At 39.6% G+C, this 19514-nt stretch overlaps 1 protein-coding gene across 14 annotated transcripts in view; it reads right to left on the minus strand.

Moving 5' to 3' along the window:
- Positions 1–5658: 5658 nt before the first annotated feature.
- Positions 5659–19514, minus strand: part of MARK1 (microtubule affinity regulating kinase 1) — a 127561-nt gene continuing 113705 nt past the window's right edge. For 11 of the 14 annotated variants that reach the window (XM_064593860.1, XM_064593858.1, XM_064593857.1 and 8 more), the window contains one exon: positions 15959–18071. In XM_064593860.1, the coding sequence (XP_064449930.1) occupies positions 17986–18071 (86 nt within the window). In that variant the 3' untranslated portion in view covers positions 15959–17985. Of the gene's footprint in view, positions 6741–15958; positions 18072–19514 lie in introns of those variants that run through there. The other 3 variants (XR_010412188.1, XR_010412189.1, XM_064593859.1) reach the window with 2 other exon arrangements.

Here is a 19514-nt window from a genome sequence, read left to right on the forward strand (position 1 = left end):
ACCTGATTATAACTTGCCAAATTCCCTCTCACACTCAAAGCTCTCTGGAACATGTTCTCAGCTCCCAGCCTCTGCACAGGAAAGGGGGTGAATGGATGCTGAGTGCCAATCCATGGGAACCTTTCCTTACTGATAAAATTAGGAAACTGACCTCCGGAGAAGCAAAAACACTGGAATTTAAGGTTCATGAAAATATATCATCAGTTCTTGAGTTGAAAAAAATGCTTAGAGGGCGCCTGGGTGGCTCAGTTGTTTAAGCGACTGCCTTCGGCTCAGGTCATGATCCAGGAATCCCTGGATCGAGTCCCACATCGGGCTCCCTGCTCGGCAGGGAGTCTGTTTCTCCCTCTGACCCTAACCCTTCTCATGTGCTCTCTCTCATTCTCTCTCTCAAATAAATAAATAAAATCTTTAAAAAAAAATGCTTAGAGATCTTACAGTCTTAAAAATACTTGCGTATTTGGAATAGAATAAATTACACAGAAACAGTTACAGATACTTAATTGAAAACAAGGTTTCCATTTGTCGACATATAAAAACTTTGTTTTAATCTTTTGTTTTGTAATAAATGTGTGAATTTAGAAAGAAAGAAAAAAAGAAGGGGGGGATCTGTATAGACCTGAAATTTCATGAATTCGAGTTGTTGAAAACTCTTGGTTTATCTTTACAGGAGAAGCTTAGGCTCGAAAAGAAATATATCTCTGGAGCTGATAAGAACCAGTTAGAAACCATAGGACAAATGTAACCAGTTTAACTTTCCAAGGACTGAACTTGAAGTTAGAGGGGAGCGGTGCTGAATTTCAGCGAAGTCTCAGTTTTTGTGCAGCCCAGAAAGGGAGGGTGCTCAACCCCCACCTCTTCTCAGGTTAAAAAAATATGTTTTAAAGATTATTTTTTAATTTGAAGTCTTCTATATTAAATATCTTGTAGTTCAAAAGGTGATAAAATAGATGGCATCATAGAAAGGAGAAATTTAACACCTACATTCATGTTTTAAAATATTTTCTTTAAAATATATATCATGGTTATTGTGCAGATCCCACTGAATGCAAAATTGGGAATTTTAAGGCATATGACACTTTTATTTCCCTTAAGGGGCTGGGTTTCTGCACCAATGATAAAGAGCAAAGACTTCAGGCAAATACAGTGTAAACAACAAGATTGCACTTGGAGGATGTTACAGCTAAAACTTGGTACAATCATAAAACAAGGGTCTCCCCAAAATTGTTTCTCTTGAATTCTGAAGTCTTTCCCAAAATTTTGTTTTCTCTTTCCCAGAGAGAGAGCAAGTTTTTCCTGTCCAGGTCCACTGTGACAGGCTGACCATCAGGAGCCCACCAGGAGTTAGCCCGGCTGGGCTGGGCTGGGCTGGACCACAGCTCCAGTGAGTTTGCCTTTGGTTAGTCCCAGACTCCAGCTTCTGGGCCACAACTGTCAAGGGGCCGAAGGTTTTGATCTTGTCAGTACCTGGACTGGGAGGGGCTGGGAGCCCAGCATCAGCATGTGGGTGCATCTTTGGCTTCAACTCCAGCACGGCTCTGGTGCGGACCACTGTGCAGGATGCTCCAGAAAGCCTGAGTGCTCTCCGCAGTCTAGTGCACGACTCTGGGGAAGAGGGGGCCATCACAGGGCTGAGTGATTGGTTTATTTTTATTTGGGGCACTTCCAGATTCCAATCCAGCCTGCCAACTCATGCTATAACTGAGAACTTGGCTCTTTTCTCCTCCGCCCCCCCACCCCCCCGGGAGTCACCATTCTGTGCAAGGCGAGCCCACACTCAGCTCAGTGACTGGTCCAGGAATGGAAGCTTCGGTGGCTGCCCACCTACAAGAGGCTTGTCCCTCTCTGGAATGCCATTCATCAAGGCTGCCCTGCACCCACCACTCCTAGATGCCACCAGAGAATATGATTTTTATTTGTGTGTGCACAGATTTATATCTGTATGATCACCGGATTGAGAGTCTATTGAATCGTTCTACAATAGGAGCAGAGTCAGAAGTCTCCTGTGGATAAAGCTTTAAAGTGGCATATGTAACATGTGAAATAATTCTTCAATGCACTAATGGAATCATATCTAACTTGGTTGTTTTTTCTCCAAAAGCCACTGAAGATTTAGAGAACTACTGAGCTATTTGCACTTCATAATATTAATGGAAAAATGTATGCGTACTGTATGTTAGCTGGAATTAAAATTTAAAAAAAAGAAAAATATATGTGTAGAAAAATAAGACCTTATGAATTAAAAGAATATTTCTTTTTTTTAAAGGATTTTATCTATTTACTTATGGGAGAATGAGCAGTGGGAGGAGCAGAGGGGAAGGGAGACAAGCAGACTCCATGCTGAGCACGGAGCCCAACGCACGGCTCAATCCCACCACCCTGAGATCCTGACCTGAGCCGAAATCAAGAATTGAATGCTTAACCAACTGAGCCACTCAGGCACCCCAAAAGAATATTTCTGACAAAACCTGAAAAACCTGCATCAGTATATATTCTCCCTTGCCAGTAGAATGCCATTCTAATACATATATATATTCCAATACCTCTGTGTGTGTGTGTGTGTGTGTGTGTGTGTAGTTTTCCTGGAGGTAGATTAAGATATCTAAATAACTGGTACTCTATTTAGAAAACAGCAACATGGAAAACCATCTTGGCTTATATATATTATAAAACTAAATAAAGCATTATTTAGACCTATAGCTTGATATGACAATGCTTCATGCACATGATATATTGATTAGAAGGGAAAGCTATCATATATGACTGAGAGAAGAAAAGCTGGCTGGGGTGGTGGGAGGAGGCAGATAACCAAAAAGTTTTCATATTAGGGGAGAATTTAGTACAATGAGAATCTAACTGGAGACATGAAACTGTAGATTCTAAGTATATTAAGAGAAACTGAATAGCATAAGTCTGACTAGGTTTGTCCAGCCTTGTGCAGAATGCACATATATAAATCTTGCACATCTAACTGTGCAATGAGTCATTGTAGGGGAGCCAGTGTGAAATTCTCATTTAGTACATTGGAGATGGAACTGCTGACGTATTTCTATTTATTTTCATGATGCGAACTAATAAAATGAACCTTTTTGCCAGTGGCTGAATATAGCTCCAAGTAGAAAGTAGAAGCTAAAATAGTAAGAGCTCAGAACTGTCAAACTCTGACCCCTTCAAACTAAAAATGAACTGAAACATTTGGACAGAACTTCCATAGCCCACAGAGTGAGGAATTATTTCAGAGTCCTCTAGACCAGAGTAATTTCACTCCATATCCCATGGGATACTCTAAGAACAAAGGCAGGTACAAATACCAATTTGATTTTTATTTAGCAGTTTTATCATAAATGTTAATACTGCCATCACTATTTTGGATCTGTTTCTTTTACTGGGAGGTCAATAAATCAGACATTCTGTTAGCTTTGTTATAAATCAAGAGCTTAAGAGTGACAATTATGTGACATGGTGACATGAGTCATCTATGACCAAAGAAAACGAGGCAAAATTGTAGGTTGACTATAGGATTAAGAATTTAAATATTGGGCCTGGAGGTGGGGTATAAAAAAGAATTTAAATATCACGGTTGGGAAGTTCTATTAGAACTAAATTGAAAATGGCTATGAACTTATTTTTTAAAAAAGATTTTTTTATTTATTTGAGAAAGAGAGAGAGAACAAGCAGAGAGGAGGGGCAGAGGGAGAGGGAGAAGACGACTCCCCACTGAGCAGGGAGCCAGATGCAGGGATCCATCCGAGGACCCTGAGATCATGACCTGAGTTGAAGGCAGACGCTTAACCGACTGAGCCACCCAGGTGCCCCCGAACTTATTTTTAAAAAGATTTTATTTTTAAAATAATCTCTACACCCAATGTGGGACTTGAACTCACAACCCCAAGATCAGGAGTGGCATGCTCCACCAGCTGAGCCAGCCAGGTGCCCCCGCAAATGGCTATGAACTTATTTGTGTGTGTGTGTATTTCCATCTCTGCCCCTGAACCACCCAGCAAGTCACACCATCCCAGTGGCACAATGTCAGATCAACACCCCCAAGTCTTCACAGTTTGGTCTCTAATATCATTTGGGGCTTAGGAAACTAACTGATTGCATTTCTGGGACAGGGCAGGTGTAAGATGGACCTGCCTTATTACCAGAAAGCAAAGGTACTTACAAAAATCCGCACAGTTTTGTCCAAAACCTACATGGGCAGTTTAAGAATTGCTTCGGCTAACCTATGACATTTCAATCACCAAAAAATAACTTCAAAAATGACTACCAATAATTGAAACAAGTGAAGTCAGTGAAAAGCCATCGGTTCATCAGAGTATTCTAATCCAAAAAAGTATACGGCATAAAAAGTTGGTTATAAAAGACTATGTTATTTTTGGATGTCATTTTAATATCTTTATGGTTTTTTGGCCCTGGTAGATTCAGACAATATTTTAAAAATGCAGAATTCCATGAAGTTCCAGAAAATTTATGAAAGCATCGCATTTGGATACGAAGGATCCGATGGCATGAAATTAAGGTGTCTCTGTAGCCAGATGGAAAGATTTAAATAATCTTAAGAATTTTTAAAAGTGCAAAATCCAGCAAACATTAGCCTCAAATTTGTGAGTAGGCAGAGGAAATAAGACTTGCTCTTAGTTAAATCTAAATAATGTGAGCCATGAGGCAAAGCACTTTTCCAGGGCAAGGGGGTGTCTGCTGTAGGGAAAGATCCGTGAGGTCCCCCCTGTGGCAGGTGGTAGGACAGGAGCACTGCATCCTGGACAGAGTTTTCTCTGACCTCTAGTGGTTCTCTCTGGTAATAACTGGAACTAACAACAATTTCAATGTGTCAACAATTTTAAGAGAAATGGGATGGAATTTTTGTGCTTTTGGTTGGGATTACATCCATTCAGCGCAGCAGCGGGGATTAACTCACACAGACCAGAGTCTTTGATTGATAAATGTATTATGACTTAAATGCAGCTTTATAGACCACACTTTTCTAAAATTGTGTCCACAAGGAGACATGTGAGAGGCGTTGCTGTTGATGAGAATGTTGGCAAGCTAGAATTCCAGAACCCCAAGTGTGAAACCTTGCAGGGTCAGACTTTGAACCAAATCTCTTATAACATCTTCGAAGCTGACTCCCTCATCAGAGAAATGAGGGTCTAAGTGAGATGATTTCTCAGGCCACATCTGTCCCTGATATGGTAAGAACACAAAGTGGACAAGAATTTAAAAATCCGAACCAGTCTTTCAGTCTGGATTCATTTCTCTTTTTTTTTCTAACTGCAAGAAAATATGTATTAAATATCAAGATTGAAGAAGACTTTTTATGGTTGAGAGTGATGAAGAAATTATAAAGGAAAGACCAGTAAGTCAGAAGCCACCATTAAAAGCAATAAAAGACAAGCAGCAAGTGAGAAATATATTTTTTAAAGATTTTATTTGTTTATTTGAGAGAGAGTGTACGAGCAGGGGGTGGGGGCATAGGGGAAAGAAGAAGCAGACTCCCCGCTGAGCAGGAAGCCCAACAACATCGTTGGGCTCAATCCCAGGACCCTGGGATCATGACCTGAGCTGAAGGCAGACGCCCAACCGACTGAGCCACCCAGGTACCCCGCAAGTGAGAAATATTGGCAACAAATAAGAAAAATAGTAACAGCAAACTTCTATTGTGGTTAAACAGCTAACATTTATTAAGGTCTTACAAAGTGCCAGACATGGTTTCATTTCATGGATTCACTTCTTTCCATAGTTAAGTAAAATCCCTTTTAAAAATCATACATTTAAATGAGGACGAAAGGAGACATTAAGATGCTACCCAAAAGTATACAAATTTGGGGTCACTGATCTTGAAAGAAGAACATCAGAAGAGGCCCACCTAATGAAACTGCAGGTGTTGAATTACATATTCTGATTGTAGAAAATAATTCTTAAGAATCTATGTCTATTCACATTGTTGTGCAACAGAAGAAGAAACCCACCAGCTTTATTAAAGTATAATTGACAAACTTAATTATAACATATATATTTTTTAAGATTTTATTGATTTGAGAGAGAGAGAGAGAGTGGGGAGGAGCAGAGGGAGAAGGACACGAGACGCCCTGCTGAGTGGGGAGCCCAAAACAACTCGAGGGGGGTGCTTGATCCCAGAACCCCCAGATCATGACCTGAGCTGAAACAAAGAGCCGGACGTCTAACTGACTGAGCCACCCAAGCTCCCCCAATTATAATGTATTTAAAGTGTACAATATGATGATTTGATATATGTATACTCCCTGTTGTTTGACTTTTTTTTTTTTTTTAGGTTTCACAGGGAAGCGATGCCATGCTGTAAGACTCCAAGCTGCACTACCCCCCAGAGCTCTCTGACTCAGAGACTCGCCCCCATGCTGCCGAGAGACAGCACCTACACAGGAAACCCTCCCTCCCGATTCATCTCTCCTCTGGGAGTTTTCTTGTCCTTTTCTCCTTCTGGGTGGAGGCTCCAGGATGCGGTCTCTGGAAGGTCTCCTGCTTTGGACTTTCCCCTCCGAGGCTGCAGGTCCAAGCACAATCCAAGTAAAGCTCAGTGTGGGGTACTGCCATCTTGCAACCATGCCCTTCCCTGGATCAGTCCCCAGTTGTCAGGCTCAAGGTAATCATATACAGAAGTTCCCACGGCAAGAGACTGGAGGATACTGAGCAAAATATTAACAGTAGTTTCTGGATGGTGAGATGATTGTTTCCTGCTTTTGGCTTCTCCATAGTTTCTTTTTTAAAAATTGAGATATAATAGACATAGTATTACTTTCAGGTATACAACGTAATGATTCAATATATATATTTTTAAGATTTTATTTGTGGGGGGGAGCAGAGAAGGAGCAGGGAGGAGGGGCAGAGGGAGAGGGAGAAGACAACTTTCCGCTGAGCAGGGAGCCCGACGTGGGGCTTCATCCCAGGATCCTGAGGTCACGACTTGAGCCCAAGGCAGAAGCTTAACCGACTGAGCCACCCAGGGCCCCAATGATTCAATATTTATATATATTGTGAAATGATCACAATAAATCTAGTTAACATGCATTACCACACAGAGTTACACTTGTTTTCTTGTGATGAGAACTTTAAGATCAGCTCCCTTAGGAACTTTCAAAAACACAAGACAGTATTCATAACTACAGTCACCATTCTGTACATTGTATCTCCATGAGGTATTTTTTTTTACTTCTGTATTTTATAACTGGGACTTTGTACCTATGACTACGTTCACCCATTTTGCACCCCCCCCCAAATCTGGTAACCACCAATCTGTTCTCTGTATCTATGAGTTTCATTTTTTTTTCCTTTTCTTTCTTTCAATTCCACATGTGAGATCATATGGTATTTGTCTTTCTGACTTATTTCACAGTATATATGCTACATTTTCTTTATCCATTAATCCACTGATGGATACTGAGGTTGTCACCTTGTCTTGGCTATGGTGAATAAAGCTACAATGAACATGGGGGTGCAGATATCTTTTTGAGTTAGTGTTTTTGTTTCCTCTGGATAAATACCCAGAAGTAGAATTGCTGGATCACATGGTAGCTCTATTTTTAATTTTTTGAGGAAGCTCCACTGTTTTCCATAGTGGCTGCACAGTTTGCATTCCCACCACCAACGCACAAGAGTTCCTTTTCCTCTACATCCTAGCCAGCGTTTGTTGTCTTCCTGATAATAGCCATTCCAGACACATGTGAGGTGAAATCTCCTTGTGGTTTTGCATTTCCCTGATGATTAGTGATGTTAAGCACCTTTTCATGTACCTGTTGCCCATTTGTATGTCTTCTTTGGAGAAATGTCTATTCAGATCTTTTGCCCATTTTTTAATTGGATTTTTTTTTTTTTTGCTATTGAGTTGTCTTTATATATTTTGGATATTAGCCCCTTATTAGATATGATTTCCAAGTGTTTTCTCCCACTCTGCATGGTTTCCTTTGCTAAGTAGAAGCTTTTTAGTTTGATGTGGTCCCACTTGTTTATTTTTGCTTTCGTTGTCAAATCCAAAAAGTCCTCACCAAGACCTATGTCCAAGAGCTTGCTGCTTGTTTTCTTCTATGAGTTTTATGATTTCGGGTCATAAAAGCTGGGGTGCCAGATGTGGTTTTCCAACTCTTTGCCTCTTAGGGAGAAGCTACAAGAAGAGCTTCCTTCTGATTGTGGGACGCAGAGCAGGGAGTGGGGTTTATGGTAACTCTGTCTCAATGTGTCCTATCCCTTTTGGTGTATGGGGCTTTTTGCCCAACGTGTAGGCGTCGCTCAGCTGGTTGTTGGTTTTCTTTCAGAGGGAACTGTTCAATGTGTAGTTCTAGATTCAGTGTGTCAAAGGGAGCGCATGAGTTCAGCATCCTCCCACCTTGCCATCTTGAACCAGACCCAGCCTTATTTTCTAAATTTTCATTGAACAGGTCACTTTTATAAGAAAAGGATGAAAACATTTTATTATTCCTTTAAACAAGAGAAGTGTAAGATTATTTTTATTGCCCCTCTGAATTATTTTAGGACTCCCAGATGGAAAAATAACAGTCAAGGGCACAGGAACAGCTTAAAGGATAAACTTTCTAAATTGCTGTTCAGTGTCCTTTGCAAAACTGAGCCAAATAGGGGAGGCACCAAGAGACAGACAAAACAGGTAAACACTGATTTCTAGAAAAATGTTTGAAAATGAAAGATAGTTATGAACAATAAGCATGGGTTCACTAAGAAAAACATAGTAGATAAGCCTTCCCTCCTCCTCCTTCCTTTCTTAATGTTATTATGAATGAGTATCATGGAAAGTATACTTGATTTAAGCTAAATATTTGGCAAAATCAAAACATGGAAGAGTGAGCTCCATGATAATAGACTTATCAGACTCATAAGTGGTTAAAGGACATACAGACAGATTCATAAACTGTCCACATACTTGTGCTTCGAGCATCTCCTGCTGTAGGATGGAGCTGGGGGGGTGAGGGTGGGAGAAGAGAGTGCTTTGGGACAATGGTCTTCTTTGTGCTCTTGTGTCTGGCCCTGTGAGTATTTAGGGCGGGCTGGCCTTGTCCCTGTTGCTGTTCAAGCAGCAACAGTATGACCAGTTTTGGGAGCCAGCCCATAGGAGATCCAGCATCATGAGAGCCCTTTCAATCCATGCTATTTTGATTCTTGGACTAAGTTTATTATCAGTTACTCTAGGCATGGATAACAATAATTGTACAAACTACAATTAGAGCTGAAAAATTTGTCCCAAGTGGATACAATGATATCAAACTTCAGAATACCTCATGAAGAATGATTTAACTACTGATGGCATAAAGAAAAAATAATCAACTCAACATAACTCAGGTTCCACTTTGATAATATTAGCATTGAGAACCTATAATGAACTTGGCTTTGCTTATATATGGAAAGACCATGAGCTGGACATTATATAAAATGTTTCAGGAAGTTTGATTTCTCACAAACATTAAAGAGGTGGGATTTTCCATGGTTTTACTTGCTTTACTATTTCCATGGCATCATCTCAGTTAAAACATGACTTAATGAAAAATGATCTGAAACTAGTGTTTCTCAAAAGCCAGTTTTTTTCAACTTCATATTCCAATTTTCTTTTTTTTTTAAGATTTTATTTATTTGAGCGAGAGAGAGCAAGAGAGTGAGTGAGAGTGCACAAGCAGGGGGAGGGGCAGAGGGAGAGGGAGAAGCAGGCTCCCGCTGAGCAGGGAGCCCGAGGTAGGGCTCGATCCCGGGACCCTGCCATCGTCACCTGAGCCAAAGGCAGATGCTTAACTGACTGAGCCATCCAGGTGCCCCCATATTCCAATTTTCAAAGTGAATATTGCTAAACTTTCTTTCAAAATTACTTTTTCTTAGAAAAATATCAAGATTGAAATGACATTTGCCCACATTTGGTCTATATTTTAAATATGTTACCACCCAACTACTGAGTGTAAGCCGAATGAGGTGCAATTATTTAGGAAATTTTACAGAACATGTCTATTTGCCGTGATCGTATGGTAGAGCTTTTGTTACCTAGCTAGAAATTTTTCTTAAAGACACAAGATAATGTTCCTTACATAGGATTCCATATCTACAAATGAGTTTGGGGGCTTATCATATTATAGTGTGTGTGTGTGTGTGTGTGTGTGTGTATGGCTAAGAGCCTTGGAAAAAGTTGATGTACTAGCTGTAATTTTTTTTAATTCACTTTTTTTCCTCAGATAATTCACCCTCATCATGTTATCTTCCTCCTTCACATACCTCTTGCTTTATACTCATAAAAATGTATTGTGGTGGGGAGCCTGGGTGGCTCAGTCAGTTGAGTGTCTTACTCTTGATTGTGGCTCAGGTCATGATCTCAGGGTCCTGGGATCAAGCCCCACATCAGGCTCCATGCTCAGCAGGGAGTCTGTTTCTCCCTCTGCCCCTCCCCCTGCTCCTACGTGCTCTCTCTTATAAATAAATCTTTTTAAAAATTTTATTATGTTCAGTTAGCCAACACATAGTCCATCATTAGTTTTTGATGTAATGTTCAATGATTCATTAGTAGGATAAAACAACCAGTGCTCATCACAACACGTGCCCTCCTTAATACACATCACCCGGTTACCCTCTTATAAATAAATCTTTAAAAAAAATGTACTGTGGTGTTCAGTTTCATATACAGAAAATGCAAATGATGTTAGAGACCCATGAGATGAATTAAAAAAAAATTTAACTTTTATCCATGGTGACTTTACAAAAAATTATGTCATGTAGACTAGTGTCTATAAAAATATACAATCTTAAGTTTTGAGAACAATTCAGAATATTAATTTAGAGAAAGAAAAATATTGAATTATCTACTATAAGGAATTCATTTTTCATGTTTCCAAACCCACAGACACAGGGTTTATGATTTTCCCATTTGAAAACATCTACAAATTTACTTACTATTTCCCCAAGCACTCATCGTTAGACTAGGATTACATAATCTTTATTTCATTTCCTGATCACATACTGCTGGTAACACCCAAATAAGCCTTTACCGGCTTCTTACCCATGTTACAATTCATATCTCCTGTCTACAGAACGTCTCCATTCCGAGCCTGCCACCTCAGCGGGCATCTAGATTATTGTACTGAGGTGCAATCTATTGATCTGTGAAATAGAGTGGTTAAGCTTGATGATTTTTATTCTATGACTTTAGGATTTTTAAGCCTGAAAGCGAACATTATTTTACCTCTAAACCAGGTAGCTCACCGTTCTTTGATCCTTTTAACTTGTGTCTTTATATTTAAAGTGGGTTTTTCATAAGCATATAGCTTTTTAAAAAAATACAATTTGACAGGGGCCCATGGGTGGTCAGTCGGTGTAGCGGCTGCCTTTGGCTCAGGTCATGATCTCAGGGTCCTGGGATTGAGCCTGCTCAGTGGGGGGGGGCCTGCTTCTCCCTCTCCCTCACTGCTCCCCCTGCTTGTGCTCTCTCGCTCTCTAATAAATAAAATCTTTAAAAAAAAATTGACAATTGCAGCCTTTTAGTTGGGGCTTTTAGGATATATATATAATATATGTGTATACATAATTTATTTTTAGTGTTGGGGGGGCAGAGGGAGAGAGAGAATCCCAAGCAGACTTCATGCCTGGCATGGAGCCCAACATGGGGCTTGATCCACACAACCCGGAGATCATGACCTGAGCCAAAATCAGGATTGGATGCTCAACTGACTGCGTCACTCAGGTGCCCCTAGGTCATTTATATTTAATGTAATTATTGATATGATTGGGTTTAAAGCTTCCACTTGCTGTTTGTTTTTTATTTTCCTATCTGTTCTTTTGTTCCATTTGTTTTTCTGTCCTCTTTTTTTTTTTTTAAGATTTTATTTATTTGACAGAGAGAGACACAGCGAGAGAGGGGACACAAGCAGGGGGAGTGGGAGAGGCAGAAGCAGGCTTCCCGCCAAGCAGGGAGCCCGATGCGGGGCTCGATCCCAGGACCCTGGGATCATGACCTGAGCCGAAGGCAGACGCTTAACCTAGTGAGCCACCCAGGCGCCCCTGTCTTTTGTTTTTTTAATTCTAGTTTATCTCCTTTTTTTTTCATTAGCTGTAACTCCACTGTATATTTTCAGTGGTTTAAAAAAAATGTTTATAGTATACATCTTCAACTTATTAAAATCTATGCTGAAGTGCTATTTTACCATTATACATAAGGTAAAAAGAACCTTGCAAAAATCTTCAGATCTTTGTGCTACATTTTCATGTGAGTTTTACTTCTACATGTTACAAATCTTATAACAACATTGTTACTATTTTTGCTCTAAACATAGTTGTTAATTTGGCTCTTTGTTCCTTTGTGTAGATGCAGATTCCCATCTGGCATACTTTTCCATCTGCTTGAAGGACTTCCTTTAACATTTCTTACGGTATCAGGTCGGCTGGTGATGAATTCTTTTAGCTTTTCTGTGTCTGAAAGTCTTTATTTCATGTTTGTTTTTGAAAAATATTGTATCTGAGTATTCTAGTTTGACAGTTTTATTTTTTCTAGTACTGGTTTTTTGTTTCACATTGTGTCTGACAGGAAGTCTGCTTTCTCTTCTTTGTTCCTCTTTCCATAATAGGTCTTTTTTTCTGTGGCTGATTTTATTTATTTTTTTTATTTTTAAAGATTTTATTTACTTATTTGATAGAGACACAGCGAGAGAGGGAACACAGGCAGGGAGAGTGGGAGAGAGAGGGAGAAGCAGGCTTCCCGCGGAGCAGGGAGCGCGACGCGGGGCTCGATCCCAGGACCCTGGGATCATGACCTGAGCTGAAGGCAGATGCTTAACGACTGAGCCACCCAGGCGCCCCTTTGTGGCTTATTTTAAATTGCTGTTTTATCACTGATTTCATTTTTTTACCATTGATTTAAAAGCAATTACATGTAATATGCCTTGATATCTTTTTCTTCATGTCTCTTGACCCTGGAATTTGTTAAACATTATGGGTCTGTTGATTTATGGTTTCTAGCAAATTTAGAAACATTCTAGCCCTCATATCTTTGAGTGTCTCTCCCCACCTCAACTTCCTCAGGCACTCTGGGCAAACACTGGGCTGCTTGACATTGTCCTTTAGCTCATTTGATGCACTGTCCATCTTTTCTCAGCTGTTTTTTTGTTTCATTTTGGATAGTTTCTATCACTATGTCTTCAAGTTCATGATCCTTTCCTTCTGCAATGTCTCATCTAATTCTATCCAGTGCGTTTTTCTTCTCAGAAATTGTAGTTTTCATTTCAAGATGTCAGAGTTGTGCTATTTTATACCACTCACCTCTCCACTTAACATATTTAATCTTTCCTCCAGCTTTCTGAACATACAATATAGAGTTATTATAACTGTTTCAATGTCCTTGTCTACTAATTCTATCACCTCTGCCATTTCTGGTGTCAACTGACTTTTTTCTCCTCGTTAAGGGTCGTATTTTCCCTCATATGTGCATGCAGGAAAACTTTTGAATGGATGCTACTAGATACTGTGAATATCACGCCATGTTGCTGAATGCCCATTTTGTATTCCTATTAATATTTTCAAACTTTGTTCTGGGACATAGTTGAATTACTCAGTTATCCTTCTGAATAATTAAGTTTTGTTACACAGGACCCAGTAAGTTTCCACTACTGAGGCAAAACTTCTGAATACTCTACCCGCTGACCCAGGAATCGTGAGTTTTCACTAGGGCTGGCTGGAAAGGGCGAGACTTCCGTAGGAGGTTCGATCGTTCTAACACTTCCAGGTGGCTCTTTCGCGGGCCTAAGCAGTTTTCTCACATGCTTGATCTCTGCAGATCTTTGAGGCTTTCGTAAAGCTCTCTCCCCTCCAGACTCTAGCTGTCTTCATCTCCCTGGTCTCTCAGCTCTGGCTCCTTAATGAGGGTGAACACCAGGTTCTATTTGGGTTCCCCCTCCCTGTGCCACAGCCTGGAAACTCTCTCAAGGGAAATAGCTGGGTCGACCGTAGGATTTATTTCCTTTGTTTTCTCTCAGGGTTCACTGTCCTTCGTTGACTGATAGCTAATGTCCTGAGAACATTTCATCAAAATGAAAACATCGCATGCATCTGTTATTTCACATATTTGTCTATTTTTGTTTGTTTGAGGTGGGTAACCCTGGAACTTGTTATCCGTGTTAGATCGAAGTGGAAGTCTCGATATGCGAGCTGAAACCTGAATCACATGCTCATCCTTTTAGAGTGCATGTCCCACTCCCGGTATCTTGTTGATCCATCCTTTGAAATGTCTCTCAAATGTCTCCTTTCACCCTTTTTGATCCTGAAAAGATCTCTGACAAGACCTTTGTGGCTCTAGCGTTCGACCAGCCCACAAATTTTTCTTTTTCTTTTTTTTTTTTACGGTTTCCCCTAGAATCTGATGTACAGTAGCACTCAACAAAGTTGCTAAATTAATGAATTGGCTCTTCTTTTAGACACAACTTACTAGTATTTCTTTGGCTTGTAAAGCCTCTTAATCGCTCCCGTCTAACCACAAGTCAAGTCCAAGCTGAGGCTACTGATCTGTGCTTTACATAACCCGCTATTCGTCAGCCTATGTGAATCCTACCACTCCCTAGAATAAATGGTGTTTTTAAATTTTTTTATTTTATATATTTATTTAAGTAAACTCTACCCCCAATGCGGGGCTTGAACTCATGACCCCGAGATCAAGAATCGCACGCTCCCCAACTGAGCCGGCCGGGTGCCCCCCAAGTGGTGCATTTTTAACATATGTCTTATAGTCACTACTAGCTATAAGCCTTTTCTCACACGTTCCTTCCTAAAAGATCATTTCCATTCTGCCTCTTAAATTTTATCCATCCCCAAATCCTCAAAAGGTCTTTCTTTCTCCTATTTATGCAAAACTCACCTTTCCTTGAATTCCTACGGCAGCTACTGTCTGTGCTTGCTTGAGCACTTTCATTGTTCCTCTGTGGGTGTGCTTTTTACGGTTTTGTGGGTCTTACATTTTGTCTTTCCAAAATGGACCAAAATCTCGGGAGAAGTAGGAACCACCTTTTACAATTCTTTCATAGGTCTTAAGACACAGTGGGTACTGCGACAGACTTAAAAACGAAGGCAGAGACCACTGTGATTAATGTATGCATTCTACTGGGCTCACTTATTTACAGTAAATTGGTGTCTCACTCATCACGTTATTTTTGTTGCCCACATTGTGAAATGATTCTGTTGGTGAAAATCACTTCACAAAAGGTCTTTTTTTTTTTTTTTTAAAGTAAATTCTACTCCCAATGTGGGGCTCAAACTCACGATCTCGAGATCAAGAGTCGCATGCTCCACCGACTGAGCCAGCGGGGTGCCCCAAGGTCTTACAGGTTTTAAATCAAATCCTACCTTAGACAATATTATTGGGTCAAGATTCTTGAGTATACTTCATTTCATTATTTGTCAAATTTTTATTTATCAAATTCAATACTATATCCTCATCTCTACAAAATAATGAATTTTAGGGATGTTATGTCAAATAATATTTAAACAAAACCAAGGAAACCCTGATATCACATAGCCAGTGAATATAAGTGGTATTTATTTATGCAAACATATTATAAAATTCCTCTAACTCTTCTAAAAATAGTTATGTTGTCATATAAAATGGGAAAATCTGAAGTGCATATCAAGATTTCATTTTTAGTTTATAAAATATATTGAGGTAAAATTCCTTGCCACAAACATGTAAGAGTTAACCAGAGTGAGAAAATGTAAAAAAACCCCAAAAAACCAAAAAAACCAAACCATCAGTTTCTACGTTGGAAAAGGCATGATGGCAATTTTTTTTTTAAGTGTTTTGATGCTAGGAATTCCCATAAAAAGAGTCAATTTTTCTTATCATGACGACATTTTGAAAACCCACATAGCTTCACCCCCTGCCAACTAAATTTAGAACACATGAAATAAACTCCCCATACAGAATACTTTTGTGCTAAAAAACAGGTAATTCACATTCTGATAAAGAGCAGAAGACAAGTGCTTTATTATGAGAACTGTTCAAGTAAAATTTCAGTGTGCACCAGTGAAAGTGAATAAAGATTTGCATCAATTTTTCTGAATGAACACTAGGTTAAAAAGGGGCTACACAGTTTTTTTTTTTTCCAAACACCATCCTTTGCTAAGGCAAAAATACACTTCATTTTAGAACAGAACTGTTACAGAGGAAAGCTATGTCACAGTACAGTACAGAATGTAAAATTCACCCTAGTCTGGATGCCATTGCGGAATGGCACATCACCTACACGTAGAGCATTCTGATGCAGGTTAGAATTACAGTATTTATCACAGCTTTATTCTCCTTTGAACTGATAAAATTTGAATACCCTTTTCCATTTCTCAGGAGTGTGCAGATGGGGCCCATATGTTGATATTACAGTAATTACAACATTAAATAACATTGCACAGTCAACCTCCAAGGCTAATTCAGTAAAAAATAACAAGTATTAAAATGTACCTTTCCTCGTGGTTTTACATCGCATATATCACTAATTATGAAAGAAAAGGAGGCAAATGCCCAATTACAAAGCTGCACATTATAGGCGTAACAATGTGGAATAAATACAAGAAATCTGGCAAAATATTAAAAACAAACATGTTACATGGGAACAAACTCAACAACCACGTAAGCGTAAATCAATAATACACTGTTATAAATAGTAGGTGTTGCTCAAAAGTCTCCTAAGTACTTACAGATATTACTGTGTCGGGGGCAGGTGAAAAGGATGGGAGGAGAATAGGTCCATGTTCCCAATGCCAGTTAGTTCCTGAGGTGGCATTATTTCTTAACTGATGCATTGATCAACACTGTAAAGATGAGCTTGTGCTATGAGACAGTCCCGATATTCTATTTCCGCAATTACATTGCGGTATTCAGAAGGCAGCAAACCTAAGTGACAGTTTACATTTATAATAGCCAGATGGAGTGTTGATTCTTTTTAATTTTGCTGCTACATTTAGCAGTGGGCCAGAAAACACTTTAAAGTTTAAAAGAAATGTGATACAGGTTTAACTTTTTCCCCAGTACTTCTTAGCTCAAGGCAAAGCTATTAATATTTTGATGTAGTTCATTTTAAAAACTCTAAGTGCCAACACTGTAAACATTTTGTATTTTCTCAACTACACCTTGTCTGAGAACAAGGAGAAGAGCATAGGTAAGCAGGAATAATTCTGTGTACAGTAAAGCTGATCTATTTATCAGCTCCTGGTTTAAATTTAAATAGGATTTAAAAATAATTTTTAGAAGTCCATGCTACAACTTTAAAGACTATTTCTGTGCACTTTTAATTCTGGACACAATTTTCAAAATTGCATGATGGAGGTAAGAATTTAAAAAACCCACCAGAATGTAAGTAACAGGGAAGAACATCTCCAACTGAAAGTGTCAAACATACATTTATGTGCAGAAATCTAGACAACTATACAGGTTCTTTAAGCAATCATCTGTTTTATTATACAACTCTATGAACAGAAAATGAACAGAAATACACAATATACTTACCTGTACATGTGAAACCTACTTTTTTAGCTACAGGTATTTAGTATACTTCACACGGACTTGAGTTGTCCAGTCCCTAACTATGTATGTCCTTATTGCATGAAGGGCGAATTCTACATGGGGGGAGACTCACAGGCCAATCGCCTTAGGCATTACCAATACATTCAAAACTGTACCTCATATGTGAATGCATCTTCCCTGATCCTGTAAATTTGAGTTTCTTTACAGCTTAAGCTCATTCGCTATTTTAGATGCAATGTTCTTAAAGGCAATAGATGTCCCAGATATTCGCTTGAAGCGGACCCCGTTCAGTGACAGCCGTGGCAACTTGCAGACCTCCATCTCCCACTGCACGAGGCTGTCCTGTCTAGCATCGCCGTGCACACAGAAAAGCAAGAACCTCTCTTTTTGTTCATAGTCACAGTTATTTGCATCTAACACTTTCCGGATTTCTCTCATCATGTCATGGGGGTCCATTGAACTAGTGGTCTTCATACTCCACGTGAACCGCAAAGAACGTGGCTTAGAATCTTTACCCTCTTCCTTATCTCTTTCTTTTGGTTCCCCTGACGTACTTCTAGAAGGGGAGGGCAAAGGGAGAGAATGGAAACAAAAATTCCACTCAGCAAACAAGTCAAAGCACACATGAAATCTAAGTGGTCATCGCTCAGTGTCTAACGAAACTACCCAATTTACAGACTACCTTCAGGTAATTACAAACATTTGTGTCACCTTGCTGTCCCCAAAACAGACCCCGGGACACCATCTGCCTTGGCTTTGTTTGTGGGAAACAAGTTTACAGCTGAAAGTGAAGAACTTAACACTTTGTCAGTTCCCTGCAGAAGCAGATCCTCCATTTCCTGTACATTTACACAAACAGAAACCGCTAGCATTCTACTTATAAATACACATTTTAAAAAATACAAATTTCCCTACCTTTTTTGGGTAGCAAAAGGACTGGGGGCAAGGCTAGTAGGAATGGCTACAGGGGGATTATTTACACCTGATCATGCTGACAAAGGATGTTGTATTGCAAGGAGGTAAAGGCATCAGGTCATAGCACACGTGGAAGTGTAGACGTCAGGCCCTCTCGGGGTTTCATCATTTTGCTAAAGACATCCTTAACGTAGTCTGCCAGGCTCCACGTGACCCATACCCCCACTCCTACCTCCAACCCCTCATCTTGTAACTATCTTCCTCCCTGCTTCCTCCTCTCAAGACATACTGGCCTCCACGCTGTTCCTCAGAACGTGTGGGCTGTGTTGCTTTCAGGCTCTCCCCTTAGGGAGCTGCACGGCTCACGCCCTTACTTCCTTCAGATCTCTGCTCACTTTCTGCCTGCGGTCTAGCCTGACCACCCTCGGGCCCCCCAGCCCCCCCCAACCCTGCTCTAGTGCTTCCTCTACGGCACTTGCTACGTTCTAATATAGTATCTTTTCCCTAAGATACCATTTAATTCATTTATGTATTATGGTTATTACGTACTGTCTGACTCTACCACTAGACTGTAAATTCTAGGAGACCAAAGGGTTTTGTCTGTTTTGCTCACTGGTCTATCTCCGGACTCTAGAACTGTGCTGGGCACACGGGAGCTGACGGACACATGTTTGTTAAGCGAATCAACCTTACTGAACTGTCCTTATTGTAAGTCTCCCATAAATAATATAGAACCAGAAAACCTATTTCAAATAATCACAGAAAGGTAAAATAGATTATTTATGATTCAGAAGACCCTGTAATTAAATTGGTGGAGCAATTTCCCAAATAGAGATGTTGCAATTTTAACTTGTTAATCTAGCTCACTTATATGTGATTTAAAAACAAATGATATACTTTGAAAGGAGTCTATAACCTACGATATAAACATTTTGTTTATATGTATATATGTATTCATATATACACTTTATGTCAATATTATCATATAATACATATTTGCACATATATTTGTATATATGAATTTTTATGTATACATTTATATATATATTTTCCTCCTCATTCCTAGGTACCTGAGCCCAAAGTT

Source organism: Mirounga angustirostris, unplaced genomic scaffold (genome assembly GCF_029215605.1).
Source record: "Mirounga angustirostris isolate CCGP_5_RB_7025 unplaced genomic scaffold, mMirAng1.0.hap1 SCAF_6, whole genome shotgun sequence".
NCBI classification, from domain to species: Eukaryota; Metazoa; Chordata; class Mammalia; order Carnivora; family Phocidae; genus Mirounga; species Mirounga angustirostris.